General features: G+C 44.2%; 1 protein-coding gene across 2 annotated transcripts in view; it reads left to right on the top strand.

Moving 5' to 3' along the window:
- slc13a4 (solute carrier family 13 member 4) overlaps positions 1-20555 on the top strand; it is a 138746-nt gene extending 118191 nt beyond the window's left edge. For both annotated transcript variants that reach the window (XM_078568169.1, XM_078568170.1), the window contains 5 exons: positions 2326-2432; positions 5890-6044; positions 6680-6841; positions 9770-9907; positions 16400-20555. In XM_078568169.1, coding sequence (XP_078424295.1) covers positions 2326-2432; positions 5890-6044; positions 6680-6841; positions 9770-9907; positions 16400-16537 — 700 coding nt within the window. In that variant the 3' untranslated portion in view covers positions 16538-20555. The remainder of the gene's footprint in view (positions 1-2325; positions 2433-5889; positions 6045-6679; positions 6842-9769; positions 9908-16399) is intronic.
- The last annotated feature ends 5908 nt before the right edge of the window (positions 20556-26463 follow it).

Below are 26463 nucleotides of genomic sequence, written 5' to 3'. Positions count from 1 at the left end.
GCCTGCTACACCCTTTACAGCATGGCATTGCAACGGGGAGAGGAGCTGGCTGAGGAGGAGATGGAGGAGCTGGAGGTCCCCTCCAATGAGGAGGACTTTGATGGTGATGAGGGTGAGGAGGTCCTCAAAGGCGACGATGATGGTGATGAAGCCCTCGCACTGACTAGACAAGGCAGGTGTGCTTGGGAGGCCCTCGTAGCTGATAGATACATGGAGGATGATGGTGACATGCAGTGAGGAGACACCATAAGATCCTCACATTGCATCTGTGAACGTTTGACTCCAGTGTGGCTTTTGGCAGCACACATACCCTCTGTGATAAGGCTCCTGTCATGGAGACGCAGGAGAGGCCCTAATAGTTGCTCGATTGCCAAAGAATGATGACGACATGTACTGAGGTCACTCCATAAATCTTCACATAGCCTCTGAGAATGTCTGACTCCTGTCTGGCCGAGGGCAGCTTACATGTGCTCTGCGATCAGGGTCATGTCATAGGGCTGCAGCCATGAAACTTTAGAAGCATTTGACCCTTTGTCAGCCTTGAGCACCTGAGCCCTTCAGGAGCACAGCATCACTGGTCACAGATGCTGACGAGATGGGGGTCAGCCCCACCTTAAAGGTGCTAAGAGCACATGGAGCGATTGACGGAACTTTGTGGTGCCTGCCCACGACATTCTGACAGCAATGACAACCACCATCAAGGTGCAGGCATCAGTAATGTGTCCAGGGAGTGTGAGGCCAAACTATCACTTTGGTCTGAAGGCTGCACAGAGCACAGGGAAGAGGCCCTGGACTGAGACACCTGCCTTTATCTTTTGCAGAAAGGTTTCACACCTGAGTGACAAGAACACTGCTCATCAGAATAAGGAGCCATAGGCAGGGAGACATTGTTGAGAGGTTATTTACAGTCGTGAGCATTATGTACAAGTAATTAACACCCGTGCCCACGCTGTGCAACTATATCTTGTTAACCTTTCTAAACCCTACCGCTATGTCTTGGTATTCACAAGTCTGCGACATCTCCCTCTTATTGTGTGCCAGCTTGTCCTGCATGAATACAGATGGAAAGAGTGTAAGCAGGCCAGATGATAAGGACGCCTAGCATGTGTGGGTGGTGAGTAATCCCATGGACAGGATGAGGGCAATGAAGGTGTGTGTGAGAGATTGAATGATGATGTGCCTTGAACTGGCAGTGAGTGAGGTCCCTGTGGGTGTGTGATGAGTTTGTGAATGTGTGAATTGAGAATGATGAGAAGAGCGACTTACCATGGTGGAACGGAGGAGATCATTCATCCTCTTTCTGCACTGGGAGGCTGTCCTCTTTTGCAGGGCATTGTCACTGACCACCGCTGCCATTGCTGGATTGGTGATGCCGCTGCCCCTCTTGCAGCCAGAGCGGGGCTAGAGGACATCACGGCGGGCCTCCACAGCCTCCACAGCGTCGAGGGTCGCGTCACTAAACCGGAGGAATGCAGTCTTTTTGCCTTTCTGTCTTCCATGCAGCAGTCATGGGCTGGAAGCGCAAATGATGCCCAGCCTGATGAAGCGGTGAGGTGATGGCGTGGCAGGCAAATGAAAGCCCACCCGCCATGGAAATGGCATGTTTCCCAGGAATGCATAATTAATGCAGCGGGTTTGGCATGATACGGCATGAGAAACTGCCATTGCCGCTGGCGGGTATAACATCGTTTTACCCCACACGCTATCATACTTAGTGAAAATCTGGGATAATTCCGCCCATAAAATTCTGAGGCAACTTGATTGAGTAATTGTTGAGAGGATGCATGCTCTTATTGAGTATCTAGTACCAGGCGCCACAGTTTAAAAATAAGGGGTCTCCCTCTTAAGATGAAGATGAAGAAGAATTTGTATGCTTAGAGGGTCATTAATCTTTGGAACTCTTCACCCGGAAAGCGATGGAGGCTGGATTGTTGAATACATTCAAGGCTGAATTAGATTTTAGATCTACAAGAGTTAAACATTATGGGTGGGCAGGCAGGAAAGTGGAGATAAGGGCACATTCAGATCAGCCATGATCTTGTTGAATGGTGGAACAGGCTCAAGAAGCCAAATAGCCTTCTCCTGCCCCTATTTCTTATGTTCTTATGTTTATCCACCCAGTCCCACCCCAACTCTGATCCACCTACCCAGTCTGACTCCACGCCCACATTCCATGTTTATGAGCTAAATGAGATGGGACTTGATAATTTATCTCATGTTATTGGTCATGAAAAGGCTTTTATTTGACCAATGCTAATATCCCTGAAATCTGTAAAATATCTTTGACAAAGGTGCTCCATAATTATCCATTCCTGTATCTTTCAGAAAAGGCTATAGAACAGATGCCACTGTTTCCATCTTCCTGGGGTTCCTTCTATTCTTGATTCCTGCTAAGAAACCATCATTCCCTTGTTTTGGAAAAATGAACAATGGTGAGTTCTGATGGGTGAGCTGCTGGCTTCTTCACAGTCCTAATGGATTTTTTCGCTGCTTCATAGCCTAAGAATATGGAGGCTAATTGGACATCTGGATTATACCTTAGTTATCATCAGATAACTCCGAACAGACTGAACATCCAAACAGGGATCTTTTGAGTCTCATGTGTTGCATTTAATGATTGAATCATTAGAGCTTGGGAAATCACAATTCTTGAATCTGCCTTTCTAGCGATGAGGTGGAGGAGTTAGGTATTTGCTACTTTCAATCCTAAAGGCAAAGAGAGAGATCAGCCAGAAAATCCCTTACATTTCTCTAACCTCACCCTCCATTTAGGACAAAAATGTTGGCAGGCAGAAGAGTTGCTGATATTCTTGCTGTGATGCCAGTAATGGGGTTGAGAAGGTCAAGGAGCAGGAGAGGGTGATAATAGTCAAATGGCTGGAGAAAGTGATACTAGTCAAGAGCTGGAGAGAGTGAGAATAGTCAAGAGCTGGAGAGAGTGAGAATAGTCAAGAGCTGGAGAGAGTGAGAATAGTCAAGAACTGGAGAGAGTGAGAATAGTCATGAGTTAGAGAGAGTGATAAAAGTCATGAGCCGGAGAGGGTGATACTAGTTAGGGGCTGGAGAGGATGACACTAGTCATGGGGCTGGAGAGGGCGATACGTGTCATGGGGCTGGAGAGGGCGATACGAGTCAAGGGGCTGGAGAGGGTGATACTAGCCAAGGGGCTGGAGAGGGTGATACTGGTCAAGGGGCTGTAGAGGGTGATACTGGTCAAGGGGCTGTAGAGGGTGATACTGGTCAAGGGGCTGTAGAGGGTGATACTAGTCAAGGGGCTGGAGAGGGTGATACTAGTCAAGGGGCTGGAGAGGGTGATACTAGTCAAGGGGCTGGAGAGGGTGATACTAGTCAAGGGGCTGGAGAGGGTGATACTAGTCAAGGGGCTGGAGAGGGTGATACTAGTCAAGGGGCTGGAGAGGGTGATACTAGTCAAGGGGCTGGAGAGGGTGATACTAGTCATGGGGCTGAAGAGGGTGATACTAGTCATGGGGCTGGAGAAGGCGATACTAGTCATGGGGCTGGAGAGCGTAATACTAGTTGTGAGCTGGAGAGGGTGAAAGTAGTCACGGGGCTGCACAGGGTGATATTAGTTGTGAGCTGGAGAGGGCGATACTAGTCAAGCGGTGGGAGAGGGTGATACTAGTCAAGCGGTGGGAGAGGGTGATACTAGTCAAGCGGTGGGAGAGGGTGATGCTAGTCAAGCGGTGGGAGAGGGTGATACTAGTCAAGCGGTGGGAGAGGGTGATACTAGTCAAGCGGTGGGAGAGGGTGATACTAGTCAAGTGGCTGGAAAGTGTGATACTAGTCATGGAATGGAGAGGGTGATACCAGTTGTGAGCTGTAGAAGGTGATACTAATCAAGGGGCTGGAAAGGGTGATACTAGTCATGGGGCAGGAGAGGGTGATACAATCACGGGCTGGAGAGGGTGATACTACTCATGGGGTGGAGAGGTGATACTAGTCAAGGTGCTGGAGAGTGATACTAATTGTGAGATGGAGAGGCTGATACCAGTTGTGGAGAGGGTGATACTAGTCATGGGGCTGGAGAGAGTGATACTAATTGTGAGCTGGAGAGGGGGTACTAGAGAAGGGGCTAAAGAGGGTTGTACTAGTCAAGGGGCTTGAGAGGGTGATACTAGTCATGTGATGGATAGGGTAATACTAGTGAAGTGGCTGGAGAGGTTGAATTCTCGATCTCAAAACCAAACCTCTGATTCTGAGACCCACATGAATAATCTAAATTTCTAATGAAGTCAGGACAGTTCTCTTCAGACTTATTGACCCAGATTTTCATCCCCAGGTTGGGTTTGCAGAGTCGGGAGATTTCCCTGCTCAGTGAGCCCGAATTTTAAAAATGGCCACCTGCAGGTCATATTATAGGTTGGAGGGGGGGCCGGGTTGGGGGGCTGAAATGGGAGTCGGGGCGACTCCAAAATGTGTGCTGAGGCTGCTGTGGAGGCGGGCAGGTGCATGGTCTACCTCTGTGCTCTGGCACTGTTTAAATTTTTAAAAATAATAATACAACAAAACCATCCCTCCAGCCCAGACTTCCTATGCCTCATTCATGCCAACCTATATGAATCCATACCCCCCATGACCCCTCATAGCCCCCATGCAAGACCATGCTCAACAGTTCCAATGAGTTTGTGTGTAAAAAGAGCATAATCATGTTTAATTCTAGCAATCCCAAAGGGTGCCTTACCTCTCGCAAAGGCATCCCGGGACCCTATCCAAAGGGGTACCTTACCTCTCCAAAAGGTGTACCCTAGCTATCCAAAGGATGCACCAAATTCAGACTTCCTCGTACCTGATGTGCTCTGCACACGCTGGGATTCGTGCAGCTCGGGTTCAACAATCAGAAGGCAGTGGAGACAGCTGGTGGTTTAAATGGCCAGCTGCCTCCGCAAATCGTGCATGTGCGAAACCCCGGAACAACTCCAGACCCGTCCTCGCCAAGATGGGAAACACCGGGGTTGAGTCAGAGCTTATAAATTTAATCTTTTCCGAGGATTTTTGCCATGATGGAGAGACTCTCCGTTATGGCGAAAATCCTGCCCATTGTTTTTCCCAGCTAAATGAAGGTCATTTTTATGGCTTTCAGCCTCCTAACCCTGACCTCATAAGTCTACATGGAAGGACCTTTGATGTGTAAATACCATGGGTGGTTTGGCAACTTCTGACATGCTGATGTTCAGTTACTTTACATTTAAAAAATTAATTCCCCCAAACTAATGGTTATACCTCCAAAATATTAATATAAACCATGAAACTTAATGATTACGACACTGGGTCAAAATCTTGGGACTCCCTATCTAATGGTACTGTGGGAGTAGCTTCACCACATGGGACTGCAATAGTTCAAAAGGGCAGCTTGCCACCACTTTTATGAGGGCAATTAGGGATGGGTAATAAATGTTGGCCTTGCCAGAGTCACCTAACCCTTTAATGAATCAAAAAGGACTGTATACCATCTTAATTTGCATAAATTTAAACCTGAGACTGTCTGGCCTAAAGTCTAACCATCACAATTGCATTGCTTGGCCTTTGGATGGCAGTTGCTGTATGATGACCATGAAGCTCTGTATACCTTGTCCCAACAATGCACGTTACACCCAATCTCAGAAAAGCTCTAGTATGATGATTCAATTCCTTATTCCTGCAATCACCTGTTATTTTGTCCACAGACAGGGGCAAAGCCAAAGTGATGGGTAAAGAGATCATAGGGTAAGATGAGAGGATATAATCAAAGGCTGCAGCTTTTTTGAAAAGAATAGAATATTTCAAATACTTGTCCACATCCTTCATAACCTCAAAACAAAACAGTTTGCTGCCTTGTTGGAGAACAAGTTTCAATCTTTTTCTGAACCTGGTCATTTTTTTTTGGTACAGATGTGGAAAGTGCGAAGGACTCAAAGAATTTGAATATCTCAAAGGACCCCAACCCATTGGCACCACTGATAAACTGGAAAGACTTTCAAAAGCACATGCCATGGGAGATTGTCATCCTTGTGGGAGGGGGATATGCCTTGGCTGCAGGCTGCAAGGTAAAGACAGTAGTGACTGTAGGTCCAGTATAACCATGCGGTGTGTGTGTTTCTAAACTTGACCCTTTGTTTAAGGACATGTAGAGTCTCTGGGATGTAAAAAATCTAGTGATCTTATCTGGAGGCCGGCAACAGTCAGTTAATTACAGTGTTTCGTGTCACTGAAAGTGCTCAGGCAGCATAATGATTATTTGGGTCTCTTCACATTGATGTAATTCTAAAACTAACAGGCTTGTAAAGATGCTTTCACAAGTAGCAACTATCCTTATGGAGATAGTAAAAAAAGGAGTTTTCTTACCCTGAAGGAAGAGAAAATGATTTGTCTCTTAATGGATTGATGGCACATCCTGCTGGCTGAACCTGGAGATTTGGAGAGATAATCTGGAGAAGGCTTAGCCTCCTCAGTTAACTTGTCATTTCGCCTGAAGAAGGATGCATGGAGGAAATTATTTTTCAGGTTTGTACTGCCTACTAGCTAAAAAATACAGTGAGTTGTGTTGCACAGATATCATTTAGGTGTTTGACACCATCATATAGCCTTGTTGTTTCTTGAACAAAGGTTTCCTTAGTACAATCTGCAGGTCTCCTCTGTGTGCACATGTTTCTTTAATGAATTTATGTTTTTCTCTCCCCAGGTGTCTGGCTTATCAGATTGGATTGGACGTCAGATGGAACCAATGAGTAACCTCCCTCCATGGGCTGTTACATTAATTGCCTGCCTCTTAGTGTCAGTTGTCACTGAGTTTGCAAGTAATCCAGCTACCATCACAGTTTTCCTACCTATTCTCTCCACACTGGTAAGGAACGCCATTCCCAACACCGGTGGAAGCAGTGCCCAGTTAAATTGATGCAAACCTGTTGTCTATTGCTAAATTAAGGCTTCTCTAATTACTGTTTCACTTTGTTCTGTATATAGGGACTGGAGTAGGTCATTCAGCCCTTTGAGTCCATTCTGTCATTCAGTTGGGCTCTGGCGCATGTGTATCTTAACTCCATCAGCCCAACTTGGTACTGTAATCTTTAATATCCTTTCGTAATAAGGGCAGTGATCTCAGTTTTGAACTTTTTAAAAATTGACATAGCCACAATAGCTTTGCGTGGGAGAGAGCACAAAGCTTTCATTATACTTTGTGTGAAGGAGTGTTTGAATAGAACATGATGAGCAACTAGGTAAACCAATCAATGTCAACACTTCCCTGTTAAGTCTGAAAACTGCTTTCAAATCCTGTCACTACTGGTGGAATTGATATTTTCTCTTCCTGCTGGCTGCGAGGAGTCTGATTGAAATGTGATTTGGAAGTTCTACCACCTTCCTCGCGGCTCAACTCAAGTGCACAGAAAGTCCACAATTTGATAGAGATTACACCTGAGCCTGCAGTCTGGCCATGAGAATGTTGTGGATAATGGATGGTGCAGCAAAAGAGAGTGATCCTTTCCAATTTGGGATTCAGGCTTTATGAAGGAAGATTTCCTCTGCATCAGGGTGTAGTAGAGTCACAAATCAGTTTGTTACAAAGCTTATTTTCTATTTCACTGCAATGAATGCATGGAAGCCTTTTCCCTTGTTCACTCATTGTACAGGAAGCTTACTTTGCATCCAGCCTGTACTGTACCTGTCCTAGGATTGCCTGATGGGGTAGTACTATGGGAGATTTACCCTGCACTTGACTCCAGTTGTGTCAGGCCTTTGAACACTCGATTGATGCAAAATGTGGAAAGCATTGTATTCTCAAGAATGATGCCCCAAAAAAATTAACAAAATTAAACAAGAACATTAATTGAGGCAACTTTACATGGCTCTGTACCTCATTGTGTTACATAATGGAACCTCCTCAAAACTAGGTAATATTATCCTGAGGCAATTATGAACTTAAGGGAGTTTTTGTCTGGCCACATGCCATGTGGTCTGCAAACACAGGTGAACCTTGACCAGTTTTAGTTTTTAAATTTTGCAGCTAAGAATATCTGGGTACAGTGCATCCACTCTTAAAGTGTGGCATTTACCAGTGCAGAGAATATCAAAGATTTTCCATGAAATCTTCTGGGCTAGGAGACCCTGACGAATCGGGAATTTGTGCTATCTGAAAACTTTCCGACAGGGTGATGACTTCCTTTTAAATAAAAACCTTTTATTGTTCGGTACATCATGATGCTTAGTGCTGATTTATTTTTCTCATTGCTGCACCTAAGGAACACCCAGCCCCAGGTGCAGTGAAGTGGAAAAGGGGACAGACAGTTACAGACCTGGATTATTGCTTTCGAGTTGAATAGCGTGACACGGGGAATTTCCTGGCTCTTCACATCCACCTCAGGAAAAACTCCCCTGAATGGCGGGATCTTTATTTCGGGGGCATGGGTGCGGGGTGGACTTGGGCCCACTCACCCCGGACGCAGGTTGGAGGCTGCCACTGCGGCTGCTAAGTGCCAATTTGGGCGGTTTACAAGGCCCGTCTCAGTTCTCTGTGGCTTCGTCTCAGTTGTCTGCTTATGTTTTAGTCCCTCTATCCCTCACCCCTCACATGCCCATCCACTCCCAGTGTCCCGCCCATGCCAACTCATGCCCCCCACCCACCCCTAATGGCCCCCATACATTCCATTACCAACTCATGCCCCCACCCACCCTATTGCCCCTTATATCCTCAATGCCAACTTAATGTCAGCACATGACAACTCATGCTAACCCACCCACCACCATTTGTCCATACACTCTCCATGCCAACTCACCCAGCATTCACCATGGGCTGACCTCAGGAACCATGTTGAGATGAAATAAAATAAAATTCTAAATACCTATTCCAGACTTCAATATATTTATAAAAACAGTCCTCATGAAAGCCCATTCAAACATTTAAATCCCCTCAAATGCTTAGTCCCTTACAAACACAAGCAGATGTGATTCATGACTCCACATCAAAGACAGCTAATCCTTTAATTACTTCTTTAACCTGTCAGTCAAAATGTGAACTTAGGACCCCCTACTGAGATAATGATAGGTTATGGAAAGCAGACAAGTATTAATAATGACGTAATGATATCCCTTAGGGCAATGCCAACAAACAGCTTTGTAACTGCTAGACCAGATTTTTTTTCTCTCTCAATGACACAGGAAGCCTGTTTTACTTTTAATTTTTTGAGAGCTGGAGATTTCGCAGGCAGGCTGTTTGACAAGTGTACAGACCTTTTCCGCCTTTCCTGAGTTTTTACGCCTACTCTAAAACATTGTAACCCCCACACCGTAGGTTAAGGCCCTCGTTGCAGCAAAAATAGTGTCTGTGTGAACTCAGCACTGAGTTCAAATGGCCCCACTGGGTTTGGGTTTACCTCATGTGTGAGTCATGTCTGCAACCCCCCGCCCCCCTACTGGCAAAAGTGGGATCTGTCGAAAATGGGGGCTAGATATCTTGATCTGGGTACCGCCCACCATTTTTAAAGGTCCACAGAGTCTCTATGACTCTGTGAAAATTTGGGCCATTGTAACAGGTCTGTGCCCCCACCAGGGATTTCCTGTGTTTCTCCTTATGGCTGCAAGTGATACAGACCCAACAATTACATGCTAATGAGGCAGGAGTAATTACATTATCATATCCTTATTCCAGTCTCTCCAAAGTATTTCTTCAAGCTTCAGTACCTCTTGTCAAATGTCCATTATTCTACACATAAACCTAAAAGCCATGCCAGAGAATGCATTACTTTGTGTTTAATACTTCTCTCTGTTTTTCTTGCAGTCTGAAACTCTACAGATTAATCCCTTATATACATTGATACCAGCCACAATGTGTGTGTCCTTTGCCGTAATGCTGCCTGTTGGTAATCCACCAAATGCCATCGTCTTCAGCTATGGACACTGCCAGATTCAGGACATGGTAAGGAATGTTGAGGGCTACGTTTGATAGCAGCCAAAAATGATATGGAGGTCACGTTGCCTGATTGATCCACGTGCGTTTAATTGTGATGTAGATAGCCCTTGTTACTGCCTGCTCATTCTGAGAATTTCAGCATCCAATCAATGCTGATTATGCTGTTGATTAACCAGACGCACCTGCAGGTGGACAATATTGTGAGTGGCCGGCACTTAAAGCTGTCCTGCACTGCTTAAGGCTAGCCTCTGACTCTTAAAGGGGAAGTGCATTGTGGCTGCAGCAGGTGCTGGTAGTCATGCAGGAAGTGACTCTGACCTGGTAATCATTGAAGAATGGCACAACATGGGAGAGAGTGGACACAATGATTTCAGGCACTATACTGGAGGCCCTGGTGGAAGAGGTGGAAAGGAGCTGAGAGGACATGGATCATAGGAAGCAAGAGGCCTTCCAAACACATGGTCAGAAGATGGTGTGAGCAGACAATTGTCCCTGTCAACACCAGAAGGTAAGCCCCAAGGAACCAGATGCAGTGCTACAAGCAGGTCAATGACCTCACACAAGTTCAAATGCCATTCTCTCCCAGTCACATCACTAGCCTCATACATTGCTGAATTCACCACAGTCCCACCATTCAGCCATCAAGAATCTCTACAAATCAAGGCTCATGCCTGATATTCATATGCTCCACCTCATCCTCACCCGCTTCACACTGCTGCAAGCCTCACACCCATATCTCACAGCTTTCACTGACAACAATTCCACCATGTCAACCAAACATGATGCACAGCACTCCATCACATACCTCCCTCTCTTGCAGGACAATCTGACACACAACTGTAGGCAGCAGCACCTAAACAGCGGGAGACATGTATGGCTACATCTCCTAACCTTTATGGAGGAGACAGTGTCCACCATTATTGAAATGGCCATTCCTGAGGTCAGGGTCAGTGGTGGGGCTGAACCCATCAGACATGACAATATCCTCAAACCGAATCCCCTTTCTCACAACTAACACCCTCCTCATCCCACACACTCGTCCCATCTCATGCCATCATGCCATCTCTTACACCCCAACCCCTCCCCACATAATGGGAGGAGTTCTACAGGGAAGTGATGGCCCTAACCTCAGATTAAAGGTCATGGAGGAGCCTGCCTGCATTTAGCCTGGGAGGCTCACAGCGATTTAACGACTTGGAGGAAGTCCCGCCTCCGAGAGCTGCCATCCGATCAAATGGCCAGCAGGTCTCTAGTCCCAGCAGCACCACTGGGAAAGGAGTCACCCCACCTGGCAACAAGGCCGCCAGTTCATCACCCGAGCAACCACCACTGCTGGTAAAATGCCATTGGTGGTGAGAGGAACACCCACATGGATTGTGGGTGTTGCTAGCTAGGCCAGCATTCATTGCCCATCCTTAATAGCCCTTGTTCAGATGGCATTTAGAGTTAACCACATCACTGTGGGTCTGGAGTCATCACATGTAGGCCAAACCAGGTAAGGATGGCAGATTTCTTTCCCTAAAGAGAATTAGTGAACCAGATGGGTTTTTGTGACAATGGTTTCATGGTCAGCATTAGAATTTTAATTCCAGATTTTTTATTGAATTCAAATTCAAACACCTGCCATGAGATTTGAACCTGGGTCCCCAGAGCATTACCATCAATCTCTGGATTACTAGGCCAGTGACAATACCACTACGCCACCACCTCCCCCATATCCATTAATTGGCCATTTAAGGGCCACAGTTTGCCCAAGAGTGAGCCGACTTCAAAACACCTCTCTGCAGCTGGTAAAGTACCAGCGTTGGCAGGTAGGTGATGCCAAAGTGCCATTGCCATGATGCCTGATTTTCTACCCCACCCACCTACCAGGCTGATCCTAGGGTGGGGATGGGGGACGGGTGGTAAAATTTCGCACCATACCCTTACCCTTGTATCTTTTTCTTTTAGATAACCAAGGGTAGAATTTTATGTGCCATGAGTGGACATCCTTAATTGCCCTTGTTCAGATGGCACGCCTGACACGCACGAGCAAGAAGTACTGCGCGATGACGTTGGGCGAGCATCCCGACGTCACCACGCGCTCGCGCAATATTTCAGTCGGCGGGCACACGCGGGAGTCCGCAGCACGCCCGCCAATAATTAAGAGGGCTGTTAAGCCCATTAATAAATTAATTAAACAGAATTTTTCCCTGCCCGCTCAACCTTATGGTTCGTGGGTGGACAAAAAGGCCAAGCAGCCTTTGGATGGATGAGGTTTCCGATGTTAATTAAAAATAAAAAAGAAATTTTTAAATCTTATTTTTAACATTGTCCATGCTCATGTGACAGAGTCACATGAGGGGAATGTTTTTCCTTTTTTAAAAAAACTCTATTTTTCATGTGAAAAATCTTCAGCTCCCTGAGGAAGCTCTGTGCCTTCAGGGAGCTTTCACTGAGTGCACCCGTGCGCATGCGCTGACTTCCTCGCTCACCCTCCTCCCCTGACCACCCAGGCAGCACTGAGCGTTTCAGTGTGCGATTCACAATGGCTGGCTGTTGATTGGCCAGCCAGCGTGAAATCATGGTCAGGGCCCAATCACGGGCAGCGGACTGTTGCCGCGCCCACCCAACTAGGGAAAAATCCTCCCCATGAAAAACTGGCCCTAAGGGAATACACAAGGATGATTATTGACTTTTGTACGCTATACGTTTTCATTTATAAATTTAGTTTGGAATGTTTATTTTGTGGTGGCTTTTATTTTTGCGTTGTAGTCAAGCAGACACTGTGTTGGTCATTAACAGAGGAAAGGTAAGGTGCAGGATTGTTGGTGAATGTGGAATTGGGGTTGGGATTACTGGGATTGCATTTGAATGAATTTATCGTGGTAGCCTGGTCAGAGCGAGGCTGTCTAGGTTACTTTCTCCATTCCCCTTCCTCCGTCTCGTTCCTCAGCTGCTTGCCATGTAGCTGGTGGCTAGGGTCTCCTCATGATTGCAGTGCAGCATACAGACCACCATAAATCTTGACACCAGTTCTTCTGTGTACTATAGGGCTCCTCCAGAGTGCTCCAGGCTGTTAAAGCAACATTTCAGCATACCACACCACAAAGGTCTGTTCTGTGACTTTTCTTGTGACAGCATATCTTTCATAGAATGCATGCTGCACGGGTTGCGCAATAGAGTCATCAGCCTTGTGGTCAGCAAGTAGCCCTGGTTGCCCAGTGGGCACCCTTTGATTTGCCGTGGAGAATCTTATACAGCTAACATAGAATGAAGCATGACTGCTTTCAGAATACCGAGCATTGACAGGCATGATACGCTGCCTGTGGTCACACACCAGCTGGATGTTGAGGGAATGCAATCCCTTTCAGTTCCAGTACAGTACAGGGCAGAGTTGAAATCTGGCAGCTGCAAAGTGACGTGTGTGAAATTAATGGCACCCTGCACCATGGGGTGACTGAAATCTTAGTGAAGCTGTGTGCTTGCTCTGCTTGTTTGTTTCGGGCAAGAAAGAATAAAACATAGTTCAGTCTCATTGAGTAGAGAGCCTCAGCGACTTCCCTTATGCCACAGTGAATGGCAAACCATGAGATGGTGTGAATACCTTCAGCTGCAGCCAGGAAGGAGTCAGACGTATAAAAGGTCACCTTTACAGCTACTGGCAAAATGGCCCTTGCCCTGCTCTGAGGTCGCAGTTGTGGCTGAGTAGGTAGCAGATTTCAGTGATGTCCTTATTGAAGTACAGACGTCTCAGACATTGTTCCTCAATGGGGTTGAGGTTGGAGAATTGCTCCCTGAATACTCTGGGTTGATATAGTCTCCTGCTGAGAACTCTTTGCCAATCCACCCCCTCCTCCCTCTTCCAGAAGCTTGTTGTTCCATTCACAGCCAGCCCTCGATTCATTCTCTAAGTAATGCTGTATTCAAAGTAGAATGCCTCCTAGTGCATCCACATCTGAGAGCAACTGGTTTGCGCAGAAGCCATGAAGTTAGCAAAAACTCTTTCATCACATGCCACATCAATCCCTGTAGACCTTTGCATGTTTAAACAACTATAAAAAGCACTAAACACTTGTAAAATTAAAGCAACAGCCAGAAGAAAGCAACTAGCAACTAACCTGTAAGTGGTTGATGATCTCTTTTAAATTGCATTGTCAAGGGGTCCTTCCTGCTGCTGAACATGTGTTTAGCTATGCAAGGTTAAGATAGGGTGTTAGCTGAAGTGTTAGGCTCCAAAATGGCACTGCTGGCATCAAAACAGCATTGCATGCCCTTATCAATATGGCACGATTCACTGTGTCTATATATGCCATAGACGCCATTTGGGAACTTTAAGGACACTTGTAGTGTCCAAAAATTGGATGCAAATTATTCCAATTTATCACCCATATTCATTACAGAGAAGAAGCATCAGGGATGAATGTGCAAGGGCTGAGAGGGAGGAAATCATGGTCCTTCTTCCTTGATTGCAATTAGATTGTTATTTTAAAGGAAGCGTGACAAACTCCAAAATTATGTTGAAACCATATTTCAAGTATTAAAGTAGGCCTTCCAATTTAACCCCATCCCATTGTTAGATCTTCAGTTTGCTCAGTTAGAAGCATGGCATGCCTGAGCAAGAATCATTAATATGCATATGCATAATCCTCTACAGCCCTGTGTACATCACTGATAGATGGCACTCAGTCATGTTCCCAGCACCATGAGTGGCAACGTTGTGGGTTTCTAACTAACATTGAGGTCAATTGTGACTTTTCAGTTGAGTGAGCAGACCCACCTCTACCAAGAGTGAAGAGACACTTTTAAGCTCCTATCTCATTTAAATTTGATAGACGAGTTACAATCAGCATTTAGGTGACCCCTATAGCTCACTGGTCCTCAGACTTGGACTGTCAGTTGGCTGGGGCACTGGCAGAAACCCGCAGATAGATCTTTAGGTGAGGATAGGGAAGGTGATTCCAAAGAGGTGCAAAACCAGGCCATGCTGGCCAGCAATATTTTTGTGGAGCAGGAACAGTCCTTCTTCTGACTTCACAAAACGACAATTTTTTTAAATTTCCTGATCAGAACAACAGTACATATGGGTGGAGCCAGACCAGAACTCACTGCACCCATGTGTCTATGGGTTTTAATCAGGGTCTTAACTACGTTAGGACCCTAATTTATACAGAACAGGCTTAACTCTTGCATGTTAGCCACCCAGGGCTGCGTCTTTTTAAAAGGGCGTCGGCCAAAACGTTGGTGTGAATGGAATGGTAAGTCAGCAACCTCAATCTGAGGCTGTGAGCATCTTGCTAATGCTGATTTTCACAAGTACAGATCAGCCCCATTTTGTGCAAGTGTCATACGTGTGTTAAGAGCCAAGAATATGCTGAACTGTGGCACACAGTTACCTCCCAGGTGTCATTAGCAAAGCCAGCATTTGTTGCCTATCCATAATCGGCATTAAGAAGATGGTGGTGAGCTGCCTTCTTGAACCGCTGCAGTCGATCTGGTGTAGCTACTTTCACACTGCTGTTAGGGAGTGAGCTACAAGATTTTATGCAATGAAGGAACGGTGGTATGGTTCCAAATCAGAAGGTGTGTGACATGGAAGGGAACTTGCAGGTGTGGTGTTCCCAAGTACCTGCTGCCCTTGTCCTAGATGGTAGGGCTCACAGGTTTGGAAGGATCTATTGAAGAGCTCGGGTTCCATTGAGCATGGCTAATTGTTTGATGCTGCAGTAAGTGGGTTAGGAGCATAGGAACATGGGAGCAGGAGTAGGCCATTCAGCCCCTCGAGCTGGCTCCGCCATTCCACTAGATCATGGTTGATCTTCTACCTTAACACCATCTTCCCGCACTATTTCCGTATCCCTTCATGTCATTGGTATCTATGAATCTATCAACCTCTGCTTTGAGCATACTCAATGACTGAGCCTCCACAACCCCCTGGGGTAGAGAATTCCAAAAAATTTACCACCCTCTGCGTGAAGAAATACCTTCTCATCCTGGTCCTAATGGCGTACCTCTTATTCTGAGACTTTGCCCCCTGGTTTTAGACCCCTCCAACCAGGGAAAACATCCTTCCTGCATGTACCCTGTTGAGCCCTGTAAGAATTTTGTACACTTCAATGAGATCACCTCTCATTTTATAAACTCTAGAGAATAAGGCCCTGTCTAGTCAATCTCTCCTCATAGGACAATCCCGCTATCACAGGGTTGGCAGTGAATGACTTTCCATCCCGTATTCCTGAATCAAATTATGTTTATCACTATAAATACCACTTGCACAGAGCACGTTAGTAACTCCTGCAGACTATACCTTGATATTAGAGGGCAAATTCCATAATCTCAGTCCCCTAACATGATGGCATGCTTGCTAGGTGAAGAGAGCTTAGAGAATAGAATGTTATAACTCTATTTCTGACCCACAATTGTTTTAAGCACAACTTCCTCGCTGGAAACTCAGAATTAGTTCTTTGCTACCTTCCCAGGGTTGTACTCAGGCTGAAAATCCCATTTCTATGTTTGCAGGTGAAAGCTGGGTTCGGAGTGAATGTGATCGGGGTGGTTGCTGTGATGCTGGCTATCACCACCTGGGGATTTCCTCTATTCCAACTTGACCAATTCCCTGACTGGGTTTCTGCAAGCAACATAACTGGAGGTCTTTAATCAGGGATCACAGAGCAAGAGACACATGGAGAGTGCACAAAAGATGGAAACCAGCCTGCAAATCATTTGATCAGTGATGACCTATTACAGCAGGGATGAGAATCCAGCAAGAATTATTACTCAGATTGCGCACTACTAAGGAGTGCAGAACATAGATTTGCACACCCCCCTCCACCTCCTCTCACTTGGCAGCTTCAATATCGGGAGCATTCGTTAATCCTTTTAAGGACTGTTGCAGCTTTTTTTTTCCACCTTTGGGAAATTTTTGGGGCATGGGATTTCAAAGTTTTCAAAAATTGTTTCCTCCTTCTAATTCTTTCAATGGTGGTGGCTCATGTAAGAACTCTGTTCCACAGGTTTCAGCTCCTCCCTCAAGTGACCATTTGTCACATGTGAGCCAAGGCAAGGGGGCAAGCTTTTTGATTGCATAAGACATCGCAGTCAAGCCTTATCATATTCTCACTCAGCGGTCTTTTCAACAGGGATCATGTAATAGCAATCAGGAGCAGGAACTCTGGACATTTTTTTCCTTTCTAATCTTGGAACACAGGCTGATTGCAACATTTCCACCACTGCTTCAAAGCTGCCCTCTGCATAGGCTGGGGTTTGTATATGGGACATTCCTAGTCTGTCTGATTCCTAGTATCACAGCTTGCTGCCCCTTTCAAAGGAGCAGGTGGCTTTGATTTACAATGGATGAAGCAGTTAATTTTGTACAGTTCAAGAGCTGTAACCACTGTGGGCACAGATCCTTGGAGCAATTTATATCTGTATGTGTATGTCAACCTAAGATGCACGTAGGAAACATTCCACTGCTGATCCAGGAGTGTTTGGAATAGCACTGGATGCATAGCTCAGAAACATCCCTTTCTCCCAGTGCTACCAACGTATCATGTGCAGACAGTTTCACCGCACACACTGTACTCTGGCCTAACACTGAGTTCAGATGTCTCTTTTATCAAAAGGAGGTACTGTTATTGTCTCAATAGGTGGATACTGTCTGAGGGTAGATTCTGTCTGGGGACAACTCCATTCTGAAAATCCTTCAGGATGCCAGTAAGATTGTGCCATGGCAGGTCCTGTATCTGCTGGAAAGCCAAGATTACAGTGTTTTTAAAAAAAAAACATTTTTGTTTTTAACTCCGACTAAAGAGAAAACTAATAAACTTGTAGCACAAGATGCAATTGACATTGCACTGATTTAGTCATTATACCAATTATATCATCCTGTCTCACCTCCTCTGTTTAAAATGCCTATAATGGGAATATAAAACTGTCAAATATGGAGGGCTAGTTGATAGGGTGGTTTTGACACATCATTTTTCTTTTGATACTGAAGATCACCTCTGTGTAAGGGTCCAATGTGAACTGAGTCTCAGCCTGTTACCTCTAGGAGATAGTCTATAACATAAAACTGCCAATCTCTTTGCACAAAACACCTCTAAATTATTAATTTCACAAGGATGGCTAGCGTTAGGAGTGGAAGATGGGTTATAGGTCCAGTGGTGATGGCTTTTTGAGATTAGAGCTGAGGTACATTATAAGTGCAAAGGTAAGATAGCTTTACTCTGCATCTAATTGGGCAATATCTAACCTATGGTTGCTCATTGCTGGCACGAGATGAGTTAAATAGGAAATTGTTCCATTTTCTGATACTGATACATATCACCTCAGGTGCAAAAAATACTTCATTTTAATAAGTATAAAATAAAGATGCAATAGTTTCTGGTCAAGTTACAATATGAAAATTTTAATGGTCATGAGTCCCATTGCTAAGCTGCATTCAGAAAACAAGAATACACTTCTTCCTACAGTCTCACAACTAACAACCCATTTTTACTGGACAGAAGGAAGGTTAAAAAGGGAGTATTCTTCAAAAAGATTTAATATCACACTAAGAAACACTGCCAATCACCTGTATTACCTTTGTGACAATAAGAATATCTCTATGATAACCTAAGCTGTGAATTCTTCATTACTAAAATGGAAGCAGCACATCTTTAATGGAATTAATGTTCTATTATATACACTGGCCTTAGGTCATTTTTGTATGAATCCTGTGGGTAAACCAGTTATGTGGAATGCTGTGCCCATATTCTTTTGCTGCTCAGATTACCATTCAAGATTTTCATTATTAAGAGCAAAAAGAACACCTTGTGATACAATATATAATGGTACAGGTGAGCTGATAGAATAACACAGATATATGCTCAGCAGTTGTCTCATCAATACCATTACACATGAATTATCTAGTCAGATGCAGCACACCTAAGTTATTCTGTCAGAGCCAAAAGGGGGAAAAAGATCCAGCTTGAGATATCCAGTCAGCATCACATACTTGTGCATTGTCCAGTCAGTGCCGGTGCATTGGTGAGACATCGGTCAACACCAGTACATCAGTGACTTATCCAATCAGCACCTGTACCTCAGACTTATCTGGCCAGCCCCAGTATATTGGTGAGTTACCTGGTCAGCTGCAGTATATCAGTGAGTAATCCAGTTAGCCCTGATACATCAACTAGTTATCTGGTTAGCGTGGGTGCATCAGTGAATTATCCAATCAGTGCTGGTACATCAGCAGGATATCCAGTCAGCACTGCTACATCGGTGAGTTATCTGGTTAGCACCTGTATATTGATGAATTATTGGACTGCACCAGGTTGCTGATCAATTATTTGGGATATGCCAGTGAAACGTTAGTTGTGCCCGCATACTCTGGCTGAGAAGATTTTCCTATTTCATTTCTGATTCGAATACATCTAATAACTTACTTCCAACCTATCTTCGTACATTAAAAGCACAAAGGATTATTTCAGATTCTCCCAATGCTCTGAGGTGTTGTGGTGACTGGCTATAAGTTTTATTAGGCCATCTGTGTATTGAAGTCCCAGGTCTAACTGGCACTAGTTGTGTGACTTGTTAGAAAAATCTAATACAAGGTAATATTTCTTGTTAGCTATGGGACAGCAACCCTTCCTTTCAGCTCATTGCTTCCATTCTCTACAGGACATCATGAATGTGGTGCTACTGCAGTAAATCTGCCTTGTTTGGCACCTAGGATCTTACCCATGACAGTCACCACCACCCCCAAGAAAAGCCCTGTAACTCTCAGTTGGCTCACTATCTTTGGTGTAAATGAGAAGTCTCAGTGTATCCCTGACCAGCGATGGGATACTTGGTTTATTCTAATATTCCTACTTCCTTATCAAGTAGATAATTCCATTCTTACTGCCTTATGTACATGTTCTCCTACCACTGAACACTGAAAAGGTTTGTTCAAGTTCAAGGTATTATTGGAAATAGTTTCAGCTTTAGCGTTCAACGATGCAAACTAACATCGTTAGCCCCCACCCACAACCCCGACACCTCACCAGCGCTCCTGGCTTGTAAATGTTTCTGAAAGAATAAGCTGCTTTTCCCTTCAAAACCTCAGCCAACACAAATTGAATCGATGTCTCCTGGCTGAGAAGTTCAAAACCTACTTGATTTCTGGAACACCTTGTTTTCCTTTTAGAATACAAATTGAAACAGGAATAAAGAAACCAAGGTGCACCCGCTCTCTTTGAAATTTGCACGATTGTTTTTATTTTTTGGAGTTCAATAAAAATATATATAAATGCAAACTTTGTCCTCCTGGTAGAATGTGATTATTACCCCTGAACCATCAGGGAGTATAAACTGTAGATCTGAGTGTGATCATCATGTGTGAATGTCCAGGATCCTTGGATGACATTCATTGGCTCCTGCTCTGGACATAGTTGCAGAGCTGGGCTGTCATTACTCCAGAATGGAAAGTGAATAAAATCTACAGCACAGCCTCAGTTAAATATCTTGGGATGGTCTTTTCCAATTTGTCAATGTGCAAGAGGACAAAAGGACCCATTTATTTAAATGTTTGACATTATTCCTAACGAATGAAAGCACAAAAAAATCAGAAGAATCACTGGATATTTTTGGCATTAAATGTTTGCATTAATTTAGGGTTTCAAACACTGATAAATAAATGTTGTGTAATGACGAGGAGTTTTGTATCATTTATGTCTGCCTCTAAATGGTGGGTTGGAGCAATAATTCTAATGGGAGTTTCCATTTTGGGTACAATCAGGAAATTGCACCCAGAATGCACTTGAAATTGTACTTGTTAAATTACAGTTTAAGTTTCTGCTAAAATTCATTTGCATAATCTGAAATGGAATAATTTCCATGAACCTGGAGATTTGGGCAACATAATAGGATGTGATCACTTTTTAATTCCCATTAAAAAGTATCCCTTGATGTATTTAAGACATCACTTGGAGTACTGTGAGCAGTTCTGGGCACCACTCCTTAGGAAGGATATATTGGCTTTGGAAAAAGTGCAACATAGAATTACCAAAATGTTACCAGTATTGCAAGGGTAAATTACAAGGAGAAATTACACAATTTAAGAGTGAAATTAGGAAACACTTCAATGCACAAAGAGTGGTAGAAGTTTGGAACTCTCTTCTGCAATCAGAAATTGATGCTAGATCAACTGTTAATTTAAAACTAAGATTGATAGATTTTTTGTTAACTAAAGATATTAATGGATATGTAGCAAAGGCAGGTATAAGGAGCTAGATCACAAAACAACCATTATCTCATTAAATGGCCTAACAGGTTCAATGAGCTAAATTTCTGTTCCTATGTTCCTACAATATTCAAGCTTAGGCTGATAAGTGGCAAGAAACAATCATGCCATTTAAGTGGCAGGCAATGACCATCCCCAAAAAGAGAAAGTCTAACCACTTCCCCTTGACACTTCAGTGGCACTATCATCATTGAATCCCCCACCATTGATATCCTGGAGTTAACCATTGATCAGAAACTTAACTGGGTCAGTCACATAAATACTGTGATTAAAAGAGCAGGCCAGAGGCTGGGTATTCTGCAGCGTGTAACTCATCTCCTGACTCCCTAAAGCTTGTCCACCGTCTACAAGGCACAAGTCAGGAGTGTGATGGAATTCCCTCCACTTGCCTGGATGAGTGCAGCTCCAGCAACACTCAAGAAGCTCAACACAATCCAGGACAAAGCAATCCACTTCAGTGGCACCCCGACCGCCACTTAGATATTTACTCCTTTCACCTGCAGCACACCGTGGCTGCCATCTACAAGATGTACTGCAACAACTCGCCAAGCCCCCTTTGGCAGAACCTTCCAATCCTACGATCCCTAACACCTAGAAGGACAAGGATAGCAGGTTCACAGAAACATCACCACCTCCAATTTCCCTTCAAGTCACACATCATCCTGACATAGAAATGTATCGCCGTCCCTTCATTGTTGCTGGATCACAATTCTGGAACTCACTGTGGGAAAAGCTACATTACATGGAATGCAGCAGATTAAGAACGCTACTATGTCTCCAGGGTAATTAGGGTTGGGCAATAATTGGCTTTGCCAATGGCACCTACATCACGTGAATGAATATAAAAGAAAGTTCAAGATCTTGAATAAATAACGCCTACACCACACAAGACATAGAGAGCAGTGAAAATATATAGGGAAGATTTTCCTGGCCCTCTTTGTGAAAGTTCTGGATAACAACACACAAAGTGCACTGCACTTGTCTCAGGAGTGCCATTAATGCAGCCCATGGCCACCACGGACACAGGCCCAGCCCCTAGTTGAGTCTGACACTGGAAAACAGAGTAGAAGGCAAGGTACCGGGGCGCAGCTGTGTGCATTCCTGCTGGCTTCAGAGCCTTCTAGCCACATGATCCAAGAAAATCTAAAAGATTATTTAAAGCTCTCAGTGTACCTTCGGCATCCAGCTAGAATCCCTTAAACACTCCTCTGGGACGGGCTAGGTAAAATATCAGCTTTGTGGAATAACTCAAGAAGCACCCTGAGTAAAAACCTGGAATGTAAAAATAAGTACACAGGGTTTGTAACTTTAGCTGAATATTTATGAAATATTTCTTCATTTCTATTAGTTTAATGGTATGAAAACATAAAAGGGAAGTCTAAAGTTGAAGTTAAAAGGTTGGTAACGCATTTCAAGGGCATTCAGGAACAGGAATAACTTGCATTATATAACACCATACAGTAGAAAAGCATTTTAAGATGCTTCACAGGGGCATAATGTGATAAAAAATAGATACCGAGGCAACGAAAGAGATGGCAGTAGCCAAAAACTTGGTCAAAGAGGTATGTTTGAAGGAGGGTCTTAAAGCAAGAGAGTGAGTAGGAGAGCTGGAGGGTGTTAGGAAGCGAATCCAGAGTCTGTGGGGCCTAGACAGCTGAAAGCAAGGCTGCCAATGTGAAACAAAGTGAGGTGGGATACAGTAGAAGTCTCTATTCAAGGAATACAGTTCTGGGGGAGTTGCAGAGTAAGGTTACAGATAGGGAAAGGCAAAGGCATGAAAGGATTTCATACTGAGAAGAATATTAAATTGGAGGTACTGAGGTACCAGGAGCAAATGTAGGTCATCGAGATGAGTGGAGATAGGTCAGGAGAAGTTGGTGTAGGATAGGATATAGGAAGCAGAGCTTTGGATGGGCTGAAGGGGCATTAGAGGTGATCTATTAGGTGAAGACAAACCATACAAACATACGAAATAAGAGAAGTAGGGCATTCAGCTCCTCAAGACTGCTCCACCATTCAAAAGATCATGGCTGATCTGTTTGTGTTTCGATTTCCACATTCCCATCTACCCCTGATAACCTTGATTTCCTTGCCTAACAAGAATCTATCTATCTTCGCATTAAAAATATTCAATGGCCCTGCCTCCACCACCTTCTGAGGCAGAGTGTTCCAAAGCTGCACAACCATCTGAGAGAAAAAAATTCTCCTCTCTCTGTCCTAAAAAGGCAATCCCTAATTTTAAAACCCTATTTCTGGACTAACCCACAAGAGGGAACATCCTTTCCAATTCCGCCTTGTCAAGAAAGTTCAAGATCTTGCATACTTCAATCAAACCACCCCTCACTCTTCTAAACTCAAGTGGAAACAAGCCCAGTCTGTCCAACCTTTCCTCATAAAACAACCCGCTCATTCCAGGTATCAACCTAATAAACCTCCTCTGAACTGCCTCCAAAGCATTTATATCCTTCCTTAAATAAGGAGATCAAAACTACACACAGTATTCGAGATGTGGTCTCACCATTGCCCTGTATAACTGAAGCATAACATCCTTACTTTTATGTTCGATTCCTCTCGTAATAAAGGATAGCATTCCATTAGCCTTCTTAATTACTTGCTGTACCTGCATACTAACTCTTTGTGACTTATGCACTAGAACACTTACATCCCTCTGCAGCTTGGAATTCTGCAGCTGTTCCATGTTTAAGTAATACTCTGCTTTTTTATTCTTCCTGCCAAAGTGAACAACTTCACATTTTCCCACATTATACTCCATCTGCCAGATTTTTGCCCACTCACTCAACCTATCTATATCAGTCTACAACCTCCTTAAGTCCTCTTCACAACATTCTTTCCTACCTATCTTTGTGTCATCTGCAACTTTAGCTATCATACCTTCACTCCCCTCATCTAAGTCATTGATATAAATTGTAAAAAGCTGAGGCCCCAGCAGCCCCTGGGGACTCCACTTGTCACATCCTGCTAATCAGAAAAATACCAATTTATGCATAGCCTCTGTTTTCTGTCAGCCAGCCAATCTTCTATCCATGCTAATATCCCCTACACCATGAGCTTTTATTTTCCTCAATAACCTTAGATGTGATTAGATTATCAAATGCCTTCTGGAAATCCAAGTACAGCACGTCTGCAGGTTTCCCTTTATCCACAGTACCTGTTATTCTTTCAAAGCACTTCAATATGAATTCCCTTTCACAAAACCATGCTGACTCTTCCCGATTACCTTGAATTTCTCTGAGTGCCCAGCTATAACCTCTTTAATGATCTATTCTAACACCTTCCCCATGACTGACGTCAAGCTAACTGGCCTATAGTTCCCTATTTTCTGCCTCCCTCCCTTCTTGAATAGAGGGGTTACATTTGCTGGAACCAACCAGAAAGCAGATTATATTAGACTTGGCATTGCATAATGTGACAGGATTAATTAATGAGCTCAGAGTGAAAGCACCCCTAGGTATCAGCGATCACAATATGATTGAAGTTTACATTCAGTTTGAAAGGTAGAAGAGTGGGCCTAAGATTAGTATTTTAAAATTAATTAAGGGTGACTATGTGGGTGTGAAAGCTGAGTTGCTGAAGTGAACTTCGTCCTAAATAGTGGTTACTGTTAGAGGGACTGTAGACCACTCCCACTAGTGACTTCTTTCCTCTACTATTCCTCATCTCCACCCAAACCAATTCTGCATCCTGATCTCCTGAACCAAGGTCATCTCTAACTATTGCACCAAAACCATCCTTGATCAACAGTGCTACCCTTCCACCGTTACCTAGCTTCCTATTCTTCTTGAATATCATATACCCCTCAATATTCAGGATCCAATCCTTGTCATCCTGAAGCCATGTCTCTGTAATGGCTATCAGATCATAATTATTTACTTTGCTGTGCGCTATCAATTGAGTTACTTTGTTATGAATGCTCCGTGCATTCAGATACAAGGCCTTTAGTTTTGTCTTTTTGTTATCTTTGTAACATCTAGACTTGACTATTGGTGTATTCTTAGGTTTTATCTCTCTGCCCCTTCCTGCTATTCTGAGACTATTATGGTCTCCTGCTTTGAATCTACCCCTTGATTTGCCATATCCACCCAAGCTTCGTCCCTCACCTCCCTTGTTTAGTTTAAAGCCCTCTCTGCTAGTTATGCAATTCACAAGAACCCTTGCCCCAGTCCCCACTTTCCCTAGTACTAGTGCCAGTGCCCCACAAACTGAAACCCACTTCTCCCCCACCAGTCTCTGAGCCACACTTTCATCTCTCTAATGTTATTTTCCCTATGCCAATTTACATCCAGGGATTATTACCTTTGAGGTTCTGCTTCTTTATTTGGTACCTAGCTTCTCATACTGACTATGCAGTATCTCCTTCCTTGTCCTGCCAATGTCGCTAATACCCACATAGACCACAGCAACTGGATCCTTCCCCTTCCACTGCAAGTTCCTGTCCAGCCGTGAGCAGATATCCCGAGCTCTGGCACCGGGCAAGCAACACCACCTTCTGGATTCTTGGTCTTTGCTGCAGAGAACAGTGTCAATCCCCCTCACTATACTGTTCCCTACAACCACTACATTCCTGTTTGCCCTCCTCGCTTGAATGGCTTCCTGTGCCGTGGCGCCATGGCCAGACTGCCCATCCACCTTAGTAACCTCCCTTTCATCCATACAGGCACCTCAAATCTGTTTCATAATTGCAAAGTCTGAGGCTCCTCCACTACTGTCTGCTTGGTCCCTTTACCTGCCTCACTCATATCCTCCTGTCCCTCACTGCTGACTAAAACAGACCACCCTGTTCTAAGAGGCGTGACCACGGTCCAGAACAAAGTATCCGGAGTTCCTGTAGCTGCTTACATTTTATGCAAATGTATTTGTCCTAGGTTGCCTTGGTGTCCAAAAGTTCCCAGATTCCAAAGCTGCAACATAACACCTGTCCTGCCATTGTTACTTATGTTATTTAGTTAACTTAATTTAATTACTCATTTAATTAACTTAGAATAATCCCTATGCATACCACACCTCTTTCCCCTGTGCACTGAATTCCCACATGAACCTAATTCGCTACTCACACAGTTTCCATCTCACTCCAGCGTAATCACCTGTCTCCTCGCCATCCCCCTTATTGATCGTGCGGTTTGAAAAACCTGTCGCTTTTGTAGACCCTCTGATGGATCACTAGCTAGTTTAGCTTCCTGCTACAGTAATTAATACCACTTAAAGCAGATGCTTTCACATGATTGACAGATAACTGCCAGCCCAGACAATCTCTGCTTAATAAGTTGAAGGTTAGTATTGTGTCAGATCTTGATTCTTA

The sequence above is a fragment of the Cetorhinus maximus genome, chromosome 22 (assembly GCF_964194155.1).
Source record: "Cetorhinus maximus chromosome 22, sCetMax3.hap1.1, whole genome shotgun sequence".
Lineage (NCBI taxonomy): Eukaryota > Metazoa > Chordata > Chondrichthyes > Lamniformes > Cetorhinidae > Cetorhinus > Cetorhinus maximus.
The sequence above is the reverse complement of the archived record's forward strand: the minus strand, read 5'-3'. Positions and strand labels throughout refer to the sequence as shown.